This window comes from Amblyomma maculatum, chromosome 5 (genome assembly GCF_055883805.1).
Source record: "Amblyomma maculatum isolate TAMU_Amacu chromosome 5, ASM5588380v1, whole genome shotgun sequence".
In the NCBI taxonomy this organism is placed as follows: domain Eukaryota; kingdom Metazoa; phylum Arthropoda; class Arachnida; order Ixodida; family Ixodidae; genus Amblyomma; species Amblyomma maculatum.
In genome coordinates this window covers 125858374-125878075 of record NC_139348.1, presented here as the reverse complement: position 1 = coordinate 125878075, position 19702 = coordinate 125858374, and the positions used below count along the sequence as shown (strand labels likewise).

At 44.3% G+C, this 19702-nt stretch overlaps 1 protein-coding gene across 1 annotated transcript in view; it reads left to right on the top strand.

Annotated features, from left to right (window-relative positions):
• Window positions 1-19702, top strand: part of LOC146189453 (guanylate cyclase 32E-like) — a 102652-nt gene that overhangs the window by 61075 nt on the left and 21875 nt on the right. Inside the window, exons 6-12 of the mRNA XM_084605275.1 lie at window positions 3366-3532; window positions 4899-5034; window positions 8818-8960; window positions 14079-14178; window positions 15653-15722; window positions 16644-16749; window positions 19022-19279. Of these exons, the coding sequence (XP_084461401.1) occupies window positions 3366-3532; window positions 4899-5034; window positions 8818-8960; window positions 14079-14178; window positions 15653-15722; window positions 16644-16749; window positions 19022-19279 (980 nt within the window). The remainder of the gene's footprint in view (window positions 1-3365; window positions 3533-4898; window positions 5035-8817; window positions 8961-14078; window positions 14179-15652; window positions 15723-16643; window positions 16750-19021; window positions 19280-19702) is intronic.

Genomic DNA, 19702 nt, shown 5'->3' with positions numbered 1-19702 from the left:
CTTTTGTGCTTTATTATTGGAACCCTCAGGCGGGGAATAACTGTGTGGCTTGCGATGATTTCTGCAAGCTTCAACGACCCTGAGCCTGAGCGCAAATTGCATAAGCATTCAGCGAAATCAGAAGCGGCGCCACGCGATCGGATTTACTTCACTGGCGACGGCTTTAGACAACTTGGCCTTTACTGCAGTTTGTCAGCTAGCTAGCAGACAAGCGATGCAGACCAATTGAGAGACACCATCGTAATGGTCTTCGGATATATTAAGCCATCTGAGGAGTATTAGACTTTCTCGTGTTAAAGTACTCAGTCTTTAATTCTGTGCTATATGCGTGGCTCTATTCAATAACTTTCTTTGGCTTCTAGATCACCTCGAGTGGTATTTTAGCAGGCGGCTTCCTGATCCATTACACCCTTCGGCTTTATGTGCAGGTTTTCAACCGGCGAATTAAATTGCCCAGCCTCCTGTGTTCCCTTTTTTGGAGAAAAAGCTTCCCTATCCCGCCTCAGGCAAAGGTTAGCGACGGCTCACAATTAACTTTCAAAGAGTCCTAGGACAATTAGGCGCTCTAAGTAAAGGCCATGCGCCACGCATATGGTGTCATACCACCTTTGACCTTTCATTGGAAATGGGGATATAAGCAAGGGCCATATTTTGTTTTCAACGGGGGTGGAACCGCTATTCCTAAAATCTCAAGACGGGAGCGAAAAGTACTACTCCACACCGGCATCACGAGAAATATGATGTAGTTATTGATAATAATGATGACAGTAGACATAATAACGACGCTTCAATTAGTGATAATGATGACAGTAGCGTTGGGAATGATGGAGAATTTAGTTAACAGTGATGATAGTATCGATGAGGGTTGGGATAATGATGACGATGGTGATGATTAACAAGAAATGTAATCAAGCCTAATGAATCTTTTCTTCGCCTGGGTTCAGCAGGGTCAAACCCCAGCAGGTTTCTTTTGCTTCGCCTTCGTAATATTTATCACTAGCTCTTGAACTGTGCCTCTCAAATATTATCGCCTCCATATTTTTTCTCTGCGTCCAGTCGAAATAAAGCACAGGTACATCTTCTTACCTCTATAAAAAATATAAAGATATTTATGGTTTTATGGTAAAGAGGGTGAAAAACCCACTCTTTTAACGCGCTTCTCGCGTAACTAGTTTAAGGATGTGTGGTATTGCATGGAATGGGATTTTATCGTATGTTCGAACAATTTTACCATGGGGGTTTAACGCTAAAAGGTGATAGACGAATTGACGATAGACGCTGTCGTAATGGTCTTCGCATGAATAAATGATCAGGGAAGTCTTAGATTTGTTCTGACGTTGCACAGAACGCGGCTGCTTTTTATGTCTCTTTCATAGAAGTTCTGCCGACCCGAAATGGAGTCAATCCCGCGAGTGTTAGGTGTTCTTTCGAATAGCATATTTTTAGTGTTGAAAGCGCTTTGGAGGGAAAGCTATCGTATGAGGTGTCTGAATTAGTCAAGCACGTTTGGATAATTAAAAATGTCTGAAATTGATTTGCATCTGCATGTCGATATACAGGAAGCTTTTAGAAACCTATGCATACTGCTATGACAGGTAAAAAGAAACTGGCACATAGAGAACGTATAGTACACTCTCCCGAAAAATAAAGAAGACAGAATAGTTGTTTTTTTATTTGTATCCAGCCTGCTTTACATTGTTAAAGCGCAGGCAAAGTGACATGCGGGTGCAAAATTTAACCAGAGAACAATTCAATTTTCATAGGACATTCTCACACTTGTGTGTACTTCTGTTCTCGACTGGAAAATTTAACAGAGCCTTCATCATTTTATATGGTAGACGCAAAGTCAAAACAATTTGATCGCTTCGATTATGTAAACAAAATCTTTTTTTGATCTAATACACTAAAAAATACATCCCTCATCCGGCCAGGAGGTGTGCGCTTCGAAAGTAAAATTTCATATCCGATCAAGCTATAAGATTCGACGGTGGCACATGCATGGGCTTAAGGCAAGCATAGTCACGACGTATTGTTACAATGCCGAGCTATTTCTCTCGGGCTGAGTGGAATTTCCAATCGGTGTTAAGATTTTTCGAAAGAGAAAACCCATCGGCTTTTAATGGGTACAAGCTTTTTCCAAGCCTGGTGCTCGGCTCTTCTGAGGTGAAATGCTTGCGAAAAGGGGCATGGAACAAGAATGTTCGTTAAAAAAAAGGGCCACATGATGGGTTTTTGCCACGCGAGGAGGACTTATTAGGGAGATTTAGCTTACCGGGATCCGCGATCCGCCACCGTGACCCGCTACCGTGCGTGGGCGGGGCGCTCAAGCTGATTGGTCCCGACGCGGCAGTTCTATGTGTCGACATCCAGTATGTGGCGCCATTTATCGGCGTCAAGGGGGATCTGGGCATGCGCAGTGGAACGCGCGGTGGCGGATCACTGTAGCGGATCGCGGATCACGGTAAGCTAAAACTCTCTATTGTTGTCCGATGTAGGAACGGATCACTGTCTCCTTGGAGCAATTATTTCGAATCTATGGCCCCTTTCTCAAACATTTCACCCGAAAGAGCCGAGCTCCAGGCCGGAGGAAAGCTTGTACACTTTGAAAACTGGTGGGTACTCGGCGGAAACAGGGATCGAACCAGGTACCTACCGAATGCGAGGCGGATGGAGTGTGCGATGTGAGTGCACGTTAAAGAAAGCCGAATACTGCAAATTATAATGAGCTCCCTCCCCCACACCCCCTTCCACAGTGGCCACCTCGCAGCCTGAGTCGCTTTGTGATATTGTACCTCATGAAACATGCAAGAATTGGTTGAAACAACATCAGCAAAGATCATCGGATAAATTTTTGAAATCTGCAACTATTTGCCTGACGCAAGATCTTTGTTTTCGTCATTAAGGCAGGTTTCAAGAGCGATATTCCTCAATCTGATATGTCAAAATGCACGCATACAGCTACACTGGTGTGTTACTGCTGATAAAGAGGAGCGCCCATGCCTAGCCGTCAAAATATTTATGACCGTCAGAATATGCTTCGCCAAGGCATGCGTTACGTATCCTTGAAAGAAAACTAACGTCTGAAATCAATATAACTTTAGCAGCTCAAACGGTGTAATCAGCGGACATAGATTTCGGCAAATTAGGACATGGCTAAGAAACTAATAGATTTTATTGCAGTGTATTCTGGCCACCCTGCTTCACGTTTATTCGCTTTTATTCTGACAGTGTCTAGGTAACCACGCAAAAAATGCCCTAAAGCCAGCATTTGTTGCAGAATCCACGCTTTAGATCATTTAAGTGTCGCACCTTGTGACTGCATAACAGCTTTAGTAACCCGAGTTGTATTGTGCTTGTTGACGCAGACTGGGAGGACTCGTCCATCGTGCGACCTTTCCCCTTCCGCTCGGTGCTGTTGCTGTCACCGCGTGTTCCGTCGGATGAGCATTACAGCCGCTTCTCGGAGGACGTGCTGAGCTACGCCGGCACCCAGCCTCTCTGCATACCCATGCACACCGAGCTCAAGTTCAAGGCAAGCCTAACTCAAATGAGCCCACTGGTACTTCAGAGAAATCTGTTGGCAACAGTGGCGAGCATACATGGCATCTGTAAGAAGCGCGGCAGTTTTCACGGCTCTTCAGATTAGACATGTATGCAAGGAACCTGATAGAAGAAGCCAGTACTGTGTCGGTGATTTGAAGGGTAAAATTGGCCATATGCAGTTGTGAACAGAGCAGCAAAGGTTTTGTGCTCTGGCATTTCTGACCACCTATGCAGATCGAGCGGAGAGTCAAATATAGGTGCTTGACTGTCCTGACTAAATCCTGAAGAACTTTTTTAATCAAGTTTCCTTGCCGAATTCGTGAACTACATATCGGTTTTCGTCAAATTTATAGTGTTTCAATAAGAAGTCGGCGAAGAAAAGAGGGTTTTTAAATTAATTTTCGATATACGTTTTAACAAACTTTGACGTACAAATGTGAGAAATTAGCAATACGTAACGTGGGAAATCAGAGGAAATAATTTCTAGATTCAATTTCACTTTTGCGTAAGCCAAAAGGCAACTACAAGCGTCTCATGCACGCAGAACTCTTATGCCTCGTTCGCATGAGAGAACTCGGCGGCGAGAGCGAGCGAAATCCACCGACGCCGACAGGCTCATTCGTTCTCACTTCACAGCAAACATGTCGCCGCCGACGCGATATCAAGGGGCTTTAACGCGATATCGATGTTGGCGCCATCTGACGACAGCCCATCAAAGCTGTCCTTCTCGCGCGTTTTCGCACTCGCGCTCTTGAGCTGCGGGTCGATCTGTTTTCGTTGACGCTGGCCATGCTGCACCACGGCCGGTCTCGAGGGAGAGAGCGCTTCGCGCGCTCTCCCTCGAGACCGGCCGTGGCTGCACCGAGCGACACCGCTCAAACCTTCCTCGCCTTCCTATTGGCTGATGGGATTCGGCGGAAAAAAATCCGGCGGCGAGAATCGGTCCCGGACCGATTCGGCTTTCCGCCGCGATTTCCGGCGGATTCTCTCCCGCGGCGGCGGAAATCGCGCGCTCTCGCCGCCGAATGCTCAAGTGTGAACGAGCCATTACTTGCTTAAAGAAAACAAAATAAAAGAGCGTTTTTCTCTTCTTTGAAAGCATCTTGCTGCAGGTTTATTACCCAAGCAGCGGCTGAGAGCCATTCTTTCATTCAAATAAAGGATTCATTCATTCATTCATTCATTCATTCATTCATTCATTCATTCATTCATTCATTCATTCATTCATTCATTCATTCATTCATTCATTCATTCATTCATTCATAATGAACGCGAAGCTACGGCCAGGCGATTCGCCTGCTGGGCTTTTTTTTGGCACAGATTGTATGTTGATTTGTATTGCCTCCCCTTCTCAGGTGCCCATATATGCGGGTCTGACGTATGACGCCGTGATGCTGTGGGCCCGGGCGGCCACGCAAGTACTGCATGAGAACGGATCACTGGCCAACGGCACCGCCGTCGGACTCAAGATACGGGGGAGCCTCTACCGCAGTGAGTTACAATTACTGCACTCTCCGAACATGCCAGGCAAGCATATAAATAATAGACAGTTTTAGCTTACCGTGATCCGCGATCCGCTACTGGGATCCGCCACCGCGCGTTCCACTGCGCATGCCCAGACCCCCCTCGACGCCGACAGATGGCGCCACATACTGGATGTCGGCACACAGACCTGCCGTGTCGGGACCAATCCGCTTGAGCGCCCCGCCCACGCGCGGTAGAGAGCCACGGTGGCGGATCGCGGATCACGGTAAGCTAAATCTCTCTAATGTGCAAGGGGCAGTCTGGCGTTTCACCTGTGTTTATCATCGGAAGGCGTCGATCGCGTCTTGTACCTTGTTATAAGGCCGTGCCTGAAAACTGAATTTCAAGAATATGCGTAAAAGAAAAGGTTAAAAAGTGCTCGGAGCCTTTCACAGGTGCAAAATTCTCGACGTATTATGTAGTAACATAAAAAAAAAACATTTACGCATTAGCTCGCATCTCTATTTTTGTACACATTGCTTTCCCACGCTCACATTTTTAAGATGTTTTCCTGCATTAAATATGCGTAAACGGTTTAATATATCCGGAAATTCGAGAAGCATGGCGACAAAAAGCCCTGTCCCCCTCCCCGTTCCTCCTCAAAGACAGATATTTTTTATCAAGGAACTTTATTGACAGAACCAAATAATATGTACAGACACTGTTTGAACAGATAGCTCAGAAGGCTAGTGGCCGGTCCAAATACAAATATTACTGTCAGTTTCAGCCTTAGAGGATGAAGGGTTGAAAGGAACAATAATGAGATAAGCACAAGATTACTGCTATAATTGCATACATCTGCAATAATACAAAAAAGGCCAAGTAAAATAAAACACGCATATAATTATGCGTATGAAATACAATCGATAAGCATAATAGTACTACAATGAAGAAAACATGAGAGTAAGAAGGAATATGGTTACAAAATACAATAAAGTGCAAGAGAAACATAAGATACTCCCAAAAAGTATTGCACACATGTAATAGCATGTGCGCAAAATAAATAGCAGTGTTGAGTATGTTTCAAACACTAGGTAACAAATGTGAATTTTGCTAAGCAAGATATTCAGGCAGGATTTTATTAGACTGGTAATACAGTTTACATGTCAATTTAACAATTATGGCAGCTTTTACCTCGATTGGCAATTCATTCCATATTTTAACACTGTTGAACTCCTATAGTCACTCACCATATACATTCATACATTTGGGGAAGTTAGAATTGCCGTTAGATGCTTGCCGAATATTATGCGAAGGCTGAACAAATAGGCTTAATGGAAGGGGGGAGTTAGTGCTGATTATATTGTTGATCAGAAGCGAAACTTTGTAGTTGCGCAAGGTTAGGTACGATAGTACATTGTTGCCATCAAAATATTGCTGCTGGATTGATCAAAATTACTTGTAGTTATCGCAATCAATGCATGGTTTTGAAGGCGATGTAAAGGCGACAAATATGTTTTATATGTTAGACCCCAAGATTCACAGAAGAAACTTATATGTGAAAGGAAAAACGAGAAGTAGAGGAACGTAGTATATTGTAAGGAAAATAGTATCTCGCCTTATTGAGCGTGTGGTACCCAAAGGCTAATGTCTTGCATACAATGTTATTTTCTTTCTGGTGTAAATGGCAATCAAATATAACCCCTAAATATTTAAAAGAGGAAACTGGTGTTATTAACGAGTTACGCCATCAGGTTGTACCATTAAAGGCGAGGCTTAAGTGTCCACTATAATTTTAAACTATGGAAACAATGAGCAGAACAATAGGCAAGGATGAACTATAGCACTATGGAGGCGATGCTTGATCAATCCTTAACAACTTGCCCTGAACTTTGGCTCTGATGTCGAAGGGCATATTTCCCTGCAATGTAAGATATTGAGCTTGTATTAATGCTATAGCAATAATGGCTCGTTCCGCCAAAAACGCGATGTTGGAATTGCAAACGAAAAAAAAAAACGCGAACATGCCGGATGCCAGGCACGAAAAATCGGGTCCTGGCAGCCGATGCGGCCGGACTCTAATTGGCAGTACGGCTGCCTGACGTCAGGTGGCCACTTGATATGGCTGATTTCGCAAGAACTTGCAACACGTGCTTCTCGTTTCATGAGGGAGGGCGAGGAGAATTAACCCTATAGTACCATCACATTCTGATTCAGACACGCTACTCCTGGACAATGCAGGCACGTTTGCACGACTTGGTTAAAAGCGGGGCTTTATATCTATGTGCGATGGTCATTGACATAATGTGGTGGTATTAGGTCAAGCCTCAGTGACATAATGACGCCTTGGCCAGCGTCACGACGCTTTAACCCGTCGTTTGCCGGCTCCTTAATGAAGTCATACATGCATATAACTGCATGCATATAACTGCATGCATATAACTGCATGATGAAGGGTATGTATGGGTATAGTAGACGCACAAATTAAGGGATTAGTAAATAGGTTAGTTTTAAAGTGCGAGTTCGTGAACGAGCCTCCGCAAAGTTAGCCGCACAAAGCCGTCGTTTGTGCTGTCGCTTCATACTCTCGAAGGCAGATTCTTGAGAGAAGAAACCCCGGGCCATTATCGCTATTGTGCTGGCAATGCTCTGATCCTATTTAGGGCGGGAAATCCCAAATACCGTGGTAACAATATTCGGCCCGTAATTCGTGCTGTCTTATTAAGTGTTCATCTCCTATTTTACTACAATGCCGTCCGTAACGTGTACGCGCTTTCAAGGTTAACTTTGACAGTCGGTCGCCACCCCGCCGGGATGGCGCAGTGGTTACGGCGCTCGACTACTGTTCCCAAGGACGCGGGATCGAATCCCGGCCTCGGCGGCCGCTTTTCGGTCGAGGCGAAAAGCAAGGCGCCCTAGTGCTGTGCGATGTCAGTGCACGTTAAAGAACCCCAGGAGGTCGAAATTTCCAGAGTCCTCCACTACGGTGTCTCTCGTAGCCTGATGGCTTTGGGACATTAAACCCCACAAACCAACCTACCAACCAGCCAGGACGTGTACTGGCATCATACTCAAACAGTTATAGAAAAAAGAAACGTTGGGACACTGAAGCTTCATTAGGTGTATGAAGCCATAGCATAGGCTACCAGCCCACATATAAAGCCTCTGTTTGTACAAGCCGTATGGACCTGCCTGCGTGGCCTATAGGGATAAAGGAAATACAAGGATCCTCCCATATTATAAAGGAGAGGCCCGCGTTGGCAGATCATGCTAAACCTAAGGTCAGGAAACACTACGTCAAATCACTGTCTGGTCATGTCAGATGCCAGGTACCACCCGCTGGCGCTATGCTAGCGATGCTCACAACGCCGACGCCGACAACGCCGCCGACGCCGCCGACGCCGGATATTTTTGCGACCGGGACGTTAACGTTATCGCTTCAATATTGCAATCTGTACAATGTAGTAGATAATAACAACATGGGCAAGGGGGGGGGGGGGAGGGTGTAGGAATGTGCAAATCTTGATTGCCACACCGCTGAAATGAATGAGCGCTAACCTGAACAGAAAATGTTAAAAGGGAGTTGGCAATTGGAGCCAATCGACGCTATTTCTGCTTTCGGCGCCTGCATATTGCTGCATAATTTTCGACGCGGTTCGTTGCGGCTATTTGTTTTCTATGACTTGTGAAAGAGTTCTTGCCCTAAAATCGAGCTTACTTCCACACATGAAACGACTGTCTACACTAACTGTGGATGGGCGCTCTTCGAGCACCCGTCTTTCTTTACGAACTCGATTCTTATGAATGCAGGCGCCTTGGGCTTCGACATTCGAGTGGACGAGAACGGCGACGCCGAGGGAAACTACACGGTGCTGGGCTTCTCGCTGCCCGGCGACGACCACCTGACGCCCGTAGGACGCTTCACTATGGCCGAGAACGCCAGCTCGCTGCCGGTACACGCGCGATCATGCGCTGGTCGCCCCCGCAGAGCTCGTTATGTCGGCCCAGCAGCACCAAGGGCCCAAACGCGCCCCGCGGGCACAGCTACGCTTGCAGGAAACTATAACAACTAAATCTACGACGGGAACGTCAAAAAGCTGTTTTTATTTGTGTTGAAATATTACCTAACATTTATTCAGTCCTCCAACGTAAAGGTTCGCACCAAGGACCAACCATAAAGCATAGAGGTACAAATTGTACTGTGCCCACGAAGAGGCATAAAATTATTGCTTTAGTGTTGTCCTTAGCAGTGCCTTCTTCTGGGTCGTGGACATTGAGGGGTTGTTTCCGTTACATTAATACTACTCTGTCTTAGTGAAATCTCTTACCAATGCTGTTATATGTAAGTAGTTCCTTGCAGCACTCCCCAGCCGCTATGAGTGCAGAGGCGACTTCCTGTCCCGGCGGGATCTAGGGCCAGTATAAGAGAGCGTGAGGGACATACGTATAAGAGAGCGTGCAGCCATGAAATTAGGAGACGCCTGCTTCTGGGAAAGAGAGCAATGGTTAGCCCTGACCGCCTAGTAAAGAGCAGAGACATTAGTCTGCCAACCAAGATCCGTATAACTCGTGCCTTGGTCTTTCCAGTTGTGATGTATGGACGCGAGAGTTGGACTGTGAAAAAGGCTGACCGCCGAAGAATTGACGCGTTTGAATTGTGGTGCTGGCGAAGACTCTTGAGAGTTCCTTGGACTGCCAGAAAATCAAATCAGTCGATATTGTCGACCATAAACCCTGAATGCTCATTGGAGGGTCAAATTCTAAAGTTAAAGCTCAGCTACTTTGGTCATCTGATGAGAAGAGTGGAGTCACTGGAGAAAGATTTGATGTTGGGAAAGGTTGAGGGTCACCGGAGAAGAGGGAGGCAGCGAACGCGATGGTTAGATGGCATCCTCGAGGCATTGCAGATGAAGTTATGTGATGTTAGGAAGATAGTGAGAGACCGGAAAGCGTGGCGTGACATGGTCCATAGGGTCACAAAGAGTCGGACACGACTGAACTGAACTGAACTGAGGGACATAAGAACACAATGGCGGAAAGGTTAACTAGGACTTGTTTCTGAGTTAGTTGAGTCATGATCGAGTTTAATCAGTGCAAACATAATGTGGCCCTAAGCATATGGGAAAGCATGCTTTAAACGCGTTTTCGAAAACAGTCTTTAAAATCGAACATTAACGTAAACTCGATAACACACGCTATTTCCCGAGTTTAGCGTTCACCACTCTTGCGTATTCTAAAATGAATGAATGAATGAATGAATGAATGAATGAATGAATGAATGAATGAATGAATGAATGAATGAATGAACCAGTCACTCAGTCAGTCAGTCAATCAATCAAGCTCTGCTTTATGGCATCGTGCGAACATGGCGGTATCCATTGAAGTAAGCCGTCTCGCTTCAGAGTCAACTCTACGTTATTATGCCATTTTTTGGTTTGTTCATTCGTCATATATGGCGGATTTAACGTTCATTTAACCTCCTCTAACCGATAACAAAGTGCATCATCGTCAAATTACATTTATTAACGCTGAAGCGGTGCTAGACTAGATTGTGTTCATCAACTGTACTCAAACTTCGTAATCAAAATGTCTTACTGGATGTGGCGTCATCGCCTAGTGACTACATATCGAGTCATTGGAAATAATAGTAAAGCTTTATACCAATCGTCCACCCTGTAGAGTTTGTGAAATAAAGGCAATAACGACAGAAAAAGAAAGGAAGCGGTGGCCCTGTGGTGAAGTATCCACCTCGCATTCGAGAGGTACTAGGTTCGGTCCCCGGTGCTGCCAGGTGTGTACCTACCTGTTTTCAATGAGTGGAAAGTTTCTCTAGGCCTGCTGCTCGGCTCTTCGGCGTGTGGTGAAATGATAAGGGAAGGAGGCATGGTGGAGCAAGAATAGACAACTCCTGAGCTAGAGCTTTTTTCCGGAATAAAGAACAGGCCTGGCGCAATTGGGAGCAAAAATTTTAGGGACAGCCCCTCATCGCATTATGCCATAAAGGAGGGCTGAATATTCAATATTTTCTATGCAAGCGTTCAGTTCTGTATATATTTTCGTAATTTTAAACAAGTAATGAAACACATTTTAGTTCTCATATTTTTCGCTCAGTTCTGTATATATTTTCATACTTTTAAACAGGTAATGAAACACTTTTTATTTCCCATATTTTTTAGAAACTGAGGGTCGTTCAATAGGAGACGATGCTTTTTTCGTTCATCAATAAAAATAAGAGACGGTGCTTTTTTTAATTACAATCAAAGTTGTTCCTTTTTTTTTTTTGCGTTTCCGAACTCTGGCCGAATTTTATGCATTGTGGCGAAAATATCTAATGAACCAGAGTTCACATTTTGCCTGAAATTAAGAACATAAAGTGCATGATAAACAAAAAAAAAGGCTTATGAAGACCAGCTTAGTGTTTTGCGCCAGATGTCAGATTAAACATTCACCTTTTTGTAGCGCCTTGATACTGGAGCCATGTTTGCAATTTTTTTTGTGAAGTAACCAGGACAACAAAGACTGTTGTTAACAGTTGTAAAAATAAACTTGTATTGAGCAAAAATTGAGCATGAAAAGTTTTAGTTCACTACGGCGTATATTGAAACATTAATGTTCATTCAATTCTGCCGAGAATTTTCCACACGAAATATAAAAGTTTTATTCGGAAAAAAAAACAACAGTCATTTACCTCGATTACAGTTCTTACCTGAACACGCGCTATTGTATCCCTCATCTCCGCAGCAGAAAAATGTTTAAGCTCGTTTCATAATACATGAAATAAAGAAGCCAACAGTCGGCGAGGCCACGGAAAGCATTGGGGATTGTACTTTGTCTTTCTTTTTTTTTTTTTTTTACTTCGGTTCTCACATAAATTAGTAATGTAATCTGTTTAGGGGAAAAATAATCAAACGCAAAGTAGAAGGTAGAACAACGTGCCGATAGTGGGAACGGAACCCACGACCTCCGAATATCGCGTCTGGTGCTCTTCCAACTGAGCTACATCGGCGGGTTCTCACATGCTTTCTGTTGATCCACAGTAAAAAGAGTAGCCTCAGAAGGCGTCTCGTACAGCTCTGCTCAGTAATAGCGCCTTCGGGGTCATTCGCCAGCCGTTCGATTTTCCGGCCACTTCTGAAGCATAGGTATCGCCCTGATATTGCAAATCGATTGTCACGCGTTCCAGTCCTAGTATTAACAGTACCCGACTCTACTGTATCTTTAGAGATATAGGAAGAATGTGGCTTACGGAAAACTGTGCAGCCGGGGGAAAGTTTGCTTCGGAACCGATCAATAGCCGTATACCGTTGTGGGAACTTTTTATTACCTAACACCGATGAGAGGGATAGGTAATGGTCTGGAAATAAAGAAGGGTGCAGTTTCGCTAACTTTCTTAGCCCGCAGTTACGTTCACCTTTCAAAACAGTTGCTAACCAGATCATGTCCACGCAAGTTTTTGCAACACTGTACAATATCGATGAGACAATTATTGTTTTTATAAAAGGTAACAGTTAAGCATCAGGCTGGATTTATCTTCCGGTAAGTTCCTTCTCATACTCCCGCCTTGCAGCTTCATTGCCTCAAGGTGTCTAAACTTCGGGCCTATCGTAAACTTCGGGCTTGCTGTTATTTTTTACTTATCTAATGGCAGATTGCAGCACAAATAATCGGGCCAAGAAAACTTACTTTCTTGCGTCTGTTTGCGATGTAAACCAGCCAATAAAATATTATGCTGAGTATGCCATGGGTAAAATCAAGAAATGCCTTATTGAAATAATTTTATTGTTACTTGGGCAGGAAGACTGCGTGCTAAACCTTAATATGACGCCAAGATGTCATTTTGACGCGGGCATGTTTCGCTATTCCAAAAGCAAGGAAAAAAAAAGAATTCTCGCATTGTTGCATACCATGCTGCCAATACTGTACTTTATTGTTATTTAAAAGCATTGTTTCTTTAGTTGTGCCAACCCGCCGTGGACTCCTTGCAATACATGAAAAAATTGTGAAATTTGGCGTAAAGCGCCCATTTTCACATTATTTGCAAGAAATCATGTAGCCCTAAAATAGAAGCCTTGCTATATTGATTATCGATGCATTGTACAAGATGCTCGCTTCCGTAAATAAATATACAAAATTCTGGTTGGTTGGTTTTTGTATTTTAATGTCCCAAAGCGACTCAGACTATGAGAGAGGCTGTAGTAGAGTGCTCCGGAAAAGTCGTTCACCTGGGTTCTTTAACTTTCTCGAAGATAAACATAAAGTTCTTGACATGACCTGAGAGCTTTGGCGTCAATAAAAGTTCGACTATAATATTCCTTCCGCTTATAGGCCTTCAGTACTATCGCTAATTTCTGCATTATAAAAGGCAACACGGACACCTAAAACCAGTAGAAATTCGATGATGGGAATTTCCCATCCTACGTATTGGGATGGCACAATTATATTTGCGGACATTAACGGAGTATATTTCGCTGTACGCTGCGTATAGAGCAGGGTAACATGCAAAAAAAAAAAAAAGATAGATTTGAGCTAGCACTATCCAAGCTTGCCAGCTCTTCAACAGAAAAACGTAATAAGTGCAGATATTAGAGTCGCACAGCGTCCGCCTACCCATTTAAGGAAATCTCCTGAAGTCCGCGGAACGTTTCCCGTTTAAATAAGTTTCCAGAAAGTCTACAGATCTCTTATAATTACAAAACATCTCTTCAGAAAGCTTGAGGGCACTTTTTATCTCTAAGAAAATTATCAAGGTTCGCTAGCTAAATAGTTTTATGAGCACAACCCTGATTTCAGCTTTTCATGTTTATGTTTCCCTGAAAACGCTTTTTTTTTTTTTACTGCTGCCAAAATGACTAAAATTTCAATACTCCATGTTGCTAACTTATAGCCAGTGAATTCCGTACTTTTCTCTAGATTCCTAGGAGTCCTGTACGCGTCGTAACATTACGCGAAAGTACAAAGAAATGAGTGATCAAGGTTCAGGCTGGATTTAATCAGTGTGGCACACTATGAAATGTTCTACTTAACCGAGTTCTTCCAAAACCTGCCCTTGAACATTCCTTCAAAATGCGCAGGTGTTCCGACCAGAGAAGCCTATCGCCTGGCTGCGTGGTGCACCACCCGTCGGAGAGCCCAAGTGCGGGTTCAAAAACGACAAATGTTCATCGAAGCAAGGTTCGCTCAAGTTTATGCTGCCGCACGTTGCACGCAGAGCTCGTACCCTCACGCTGGTGTTTTGGTGTTGTTTTATGGTTGCAGGCATTTGGTTCGATTTGGTTTGTGGAGTTGAACGTCCCAAAGCTACTCAGGCTAGGAGAGACGCCGTGGTGGAGGACTCCGGAAATTTCGACCACCTGGGGTTCTTTAACGTGCACTAACATAGCACAGTACACGGGCGCCTTGCTTTTCGCCTCCACCGAAAAGCAGTCGCCGAAGCTGGAATTCGATCCCGTATCCTTGAGAACGGTAGTCGAGCGCCGTAACCACTGCGCCGCTCCGGCGGGCATTGCAAGCATTTCAGCAATCAACATTTTTTCGGTAAATCAGCCCTAACTGCGTACTCGTGTGGGTCGTGGAAGGTTGCACAAAGTAAGATGGCTGTGAAATCGCTGGGCACCGCTTAGCCGCACAACTCAACACTGAGCGTCGTCTTCGTCCACACACCTAGACACTTCTTTCTTCACTTGCTGAATGCCAGCATGGTACACCACATAACAATATACTTGCGTTGCTCCTATGAATCAGAGTGATTATTCATTTGATTGCATTAAAAAAATCTCAGCCATCATTGACACCAGACACTTTCTAGAATGCTAGTCACTAAATTACTGATTAGCGAACAGTTACTAGAAGGCATCTGCGTCGGTAGTTCATTTCTAAATCGTTGAATATCGAGCTCCTGGAATGGAGGCAAAACAATCGGAACTCGTTGATGCATGTCGCTCGAAGCGAGCGCTCTTAGGACTGGGCCTTATTTACGGTATGGATTTTTGGAGATGTATTTGTCGAAAAAAGTGGGTTTTTCACGGTTTTGTCGCAAAATCCTCTCGCTTGCTGGGTGGAGGAAAGGGCGCTTATTTGCTATGCTTAATTCTTAAATGCGCTCCTTAAATTAGACGGAGGTAGGGAGAGGGGTTTCAAGCGGGATAAGTGTGGATTCATTTTCGTCATGAGAGACATAGTAGAGAGATTTAGCACACCGTGATCCGCGATCCGCTACCGTGATCCGCCACCGCGCGTTCCAATGCGCATGCCCAGATCACTTTGACGCTGATAGATGGCGCCGCATACTGGATGTCGGCACATAGACTTGCCGAGTCGGAACCAATCAGCTTGTGCGCCCCGCCCACGATTGGTAGAGGGTCACGGAGGCGGATTGCGGATCACGGTATGCTAAATCTCTCTAATATATACGTATCCTTTGATAACATCCCTGCTTTTCCTTGAGCAACTATTAAATCGCTGAATTTTGTTAGTTTGCAAAACAGCCCCTATTTATTGCTCTCTAAGAAATTCTGGTAATAATTTGTTTTTGTTTTTTTCGATAATGGTGTTGACGATGTGTTTCATATGTCCTACTGTTATTTCTTGATATGAACAGCGCGCGCAACGTTGTTTACTTCACTTTCTTCTTTTTATTTTGTTTCAGACTGGCGAGTGCTAGTGATCTGCATCACATGCGCCTGCGTAGTGCTGGTGCTTGGTGTGTTTGCTTTCAGGTACGTTGAGTTAGAAATGTTTTGATGTTTACGATTTACCGTCTACATTGTTACAGCAGCTTCAGTTGAAGTACCATGCGTCTTCTAGATCTAATGCAGCGTGTTAATGTAAATCATCAATGCTCTGGCATGACTGGAATTTATCTTACTAATAACAGCTTATCCATTATGAGAATCTATACGAATGGTTTTTCAAGAACGCCGTTAACTACTGCATGTGGCTTTCGAACCCCGGTGTAACGCTTGGCTCAATCGAGCACTTAATGAAAACGTACATGGTGGTTGTTGGTGATAGATAATGTGCGCAGCATTCATCGCAACTACTAAAGTCTACTCTCCGGAAACTTTATTTTCTTATTGTCTACTAAGCGATTTTGAGGGAGGTGGCAAAAAGAAAACATAAATGATTTACGAGACAATTTAGTTCTAACTTCATAAATATGCGATACTTGCAAACATAGCTTAAAAAAAATGCAAGTACGTGTCTGTCGGTAAGCAATTATACGTATAATGGCCATGATAAGAACTTGTGCGAGAAGAAAATCCTCCGCTAAATGAAAAGTTCAAGGGCTGTCTGCAAATTTTTGCTACGTGACGGCGAAAAGTGAGACATAACGGAATGCCCGTTTAGTTTTCAACCTTCATTAGCTGACGGTCTTAGAATTGACTTGCAGGGGGAAGTCTTTCTTTATTGTTTTCTTAAATCTGTCCGAGATTACAATTGTTTATCTTCTCGCGGTGCGTATGTGCCATCAAACGACGACTTTTGCAATGCATAGAAGTAAATTGTCACGTGAAACTTAACGTACGAAGGCCCCTGCTATATACATACGGAGTAATGCAGGCGTCACCAATAAACATTAAACCTTTGTTATAAGTTCCTGCCGTGGCTACGGCTTTTAAGAAAACAGGTTTCTGCAGGCACTACCACTACGAGTACAAGCTGGCACGGCTCTTGTGGAAGGTCGACATGGAAGAGGTCATGGTTCTGCGCACGAACTCCGAGCTCAGCCTGCAGAACGGCAACGTGAGTAGTGAAAGCTTGGCACGGAAGTTTTCAAAAGCGCAATAGTAGGGAATTTCAAGGAAAAAAAAGAAGCTTAGGGGTGGTAGAAAGTTAGGTGGATCATCATCATCATCATCATCATCATCATCATCATCATCATCATCATCATCATCATCATCATCATCATCAGCCTGACTATACCCACTGCAGGGCGAAAGCCTCTCCCATAATTCTCCACTCAACCCGGTTCTGTGCCAGCTGCATCCACTTGACCCCTGCGAACTTCTTTATCTCATCCGCCAACCTAACTTTCTGCCGCCCCCTGCTACGCTTTCCTTCCCTTGGAATTCAGTTCGTTACCCTAAGCGACCATCACTTATCCTCTCTTGTGGGTGGATGAGGTTAAAAAGTTTGCAGGGGTAAAATGGATGCAGCTAGCACAGGACCGGGTTAATTGGAGCAGTAAGAGAGGCCTTAGCCTTGCAGTGGGTATAGTCCAGGTGATGAGGATGATGATGATAAATCGTAAGGGAATGGCAGATGCAAGCAGCCAGTGGATTGTGAGTCGACCCTAGCTCTGTTGTAACAGATTAAGTGCAAAGCGTCTTTATCACATTAGCTTCTCCTCCTAGAATACACTGCGTAAGCAAAACGTTATGGCTGTAACTAAAAATTTCCCCACACAGCTACCCCAAAAATGGGCGGAACAAATCAAGAAGCTGATTCAAGGATATGCATCATGTGAAAATATTGAACTTTTTATAAATGAATTGAAGCATTCACGGTGTAACAACAGCGCAGAGAAAATGACCCACCCCAAATACTCAGAGAGTGCAGTTTTTGTTAGGCCAGCATGAGGTCATAATATACGCTACAATGGCGGGCGCAATGACCGCAGCAGATGGGGGAAAAGAGATATTAGGAATCTACTGTTAATTGCTTTTTACATATCTTGTAATTTGGCTACTTACAACCCGCATTTTGTTTCTACATATCTCGCATACTCAGAGCTAAGATTGGTTGGTTGGTTGGTTGGTTTGTGGGGTTTAACGTCCCAAAGCGACTTAGGCTATGAGAGACGCCGTAGTGGAGGACTCCGGAAATTTCGACCACCTGGGGTTCTTTAACGTGCACTGACATCGCACAGCACACGGGCACCTTGCTTTTCGCCTCCATCGAAAAGCGGCCGCCGAGGCCGGGATTCGATCCCGCGTCCTTGGGAACAGTAGTCGAGCGCCGTAACCACTGCGCCACCCCGGCGGGGACAGAGTTAAGATTGGGTATAGCGATCAGTTATCAGTAAATTTATAATATTAGATCTCCGTTGGAAACCTTGGAAGAAGGAATCATTCCGAAGTCTTCCCCTCTAAAGAAGTGTACAATTCTTAAGGGCCACCATGCATATGTTGACTACGGACCACTGAATAACTTACTGTCATCATGGAACACACCTCCTTTTGTCTGGCAGTTTGAACGACGTGCTTGATTTCGTTCGGGCAGCGTCTGGTAAAATATTTGGCGCATTTTAGTTTCTTGCCGTCTTTCCGTTCTTTTATGACGAGAAAGTTTTCCATTGGTAACTGAAGTTTCCTTTCAGCTTTGTTTTGACATCATTAGTGGTGATTACACGCACTGAACTGCGAAAAATACAAAAAAAGGGATTTCAAATATGAAGGAAGTGGACGTATTTTTTTTATTGCCAGTTCACACGAAATATTGGGAAGCACAGAATCCGTATCAAGATTTGGCCTAGAACGCTTTTTGAAACCCTATACCAAAAACTTGATTCTCTCACAGTGATTTTCTGCCGATATTCTTTTTAACTGTGTTTATATCTGATTATTGTTTTTACTACCTATTTATATATTTACTGCTTCACTCTTGTTCTGTACTCATTGATTATTTTTACTGGGTCGTTGACATATTGCCACCTTTTAACGTGTTACTAATTCATCTCACTACCCTCTGAACAGCATCGTTACCATAATTGTTCCTCTATCTGCGTCCACTATGGAACAATGACATCACATATATCGCCCCACTTCACCCTATCTTGTGGAGTAATAGCGGTCCCCAATTTATCTCTACTTCCTTCAGTCTTAGCCGCTCACCTGATAATCTACTACATTTTATTACATTGCCCTGTTTACGAATATTTAACTACCTTATTCTCACGTTCCGAACGCTTTTAATGCTGTGCGAATTCCTTCATGAATATTCTAAACAAATGGAGGAACAAACCACGAGTGTTGCCTTGTTCAAAAACACCACCTTTTCCAACGATGGGCACCAGGGAGGCCTTTTGGAGACCACGCGTCTGGGCTTCGCCTTCCCGGACGAGCAGCACCTGCTTAAGCTGCGCCGCCGACTGCAGAGTGCCGCTCACTGGGGCTGGGCGGCCAACACGCAGGCTGCGCCGGACGCCGACTCGGCGCCTACAGCCACCCGCCGAGGCCGCATAGGCTTTTACAAGGGCAACGTGGTGCACATCAAACATGTGTATAAAAAGAGCGTCGACCTGACGCGCAGCATCCGCAAGGAGCTCATACAGGTGCGAGCTTATGGACACTTAGTGTTCACATTGTTGCAAGTAGAGGATGGTACTTTTCCTTCTGTTGAAACCAATTTGAGATGCCTTATCTAGAAGAATGTAATTTCAAGTACACTACTTGTTTGATTGTCCAATCGTTTTTTTTTTATTTTTGCAGGAACTAGCCTGGGTAGGGGGGGGGGGGGGGGGGATGATGCATCTAGAAGGTATTATTGAGGATGCTGAGCAAAATGAACAAAGCTCCAAGCAAAGCGTCAGTCCGTTAGCCTAAGTTTCGACCAGAAGACTGGTGTTAAAATGGCCAGCGTAATTAGGACCCCTTTGAACCCTTGTTCCCTTCGTTTCATCTTGCAAGTGTTATTGTTTGTTGCATTGGTGAAGCATGGCTTGAACCTAGTAACACAGCGAAAGCTTTGAGTGCTA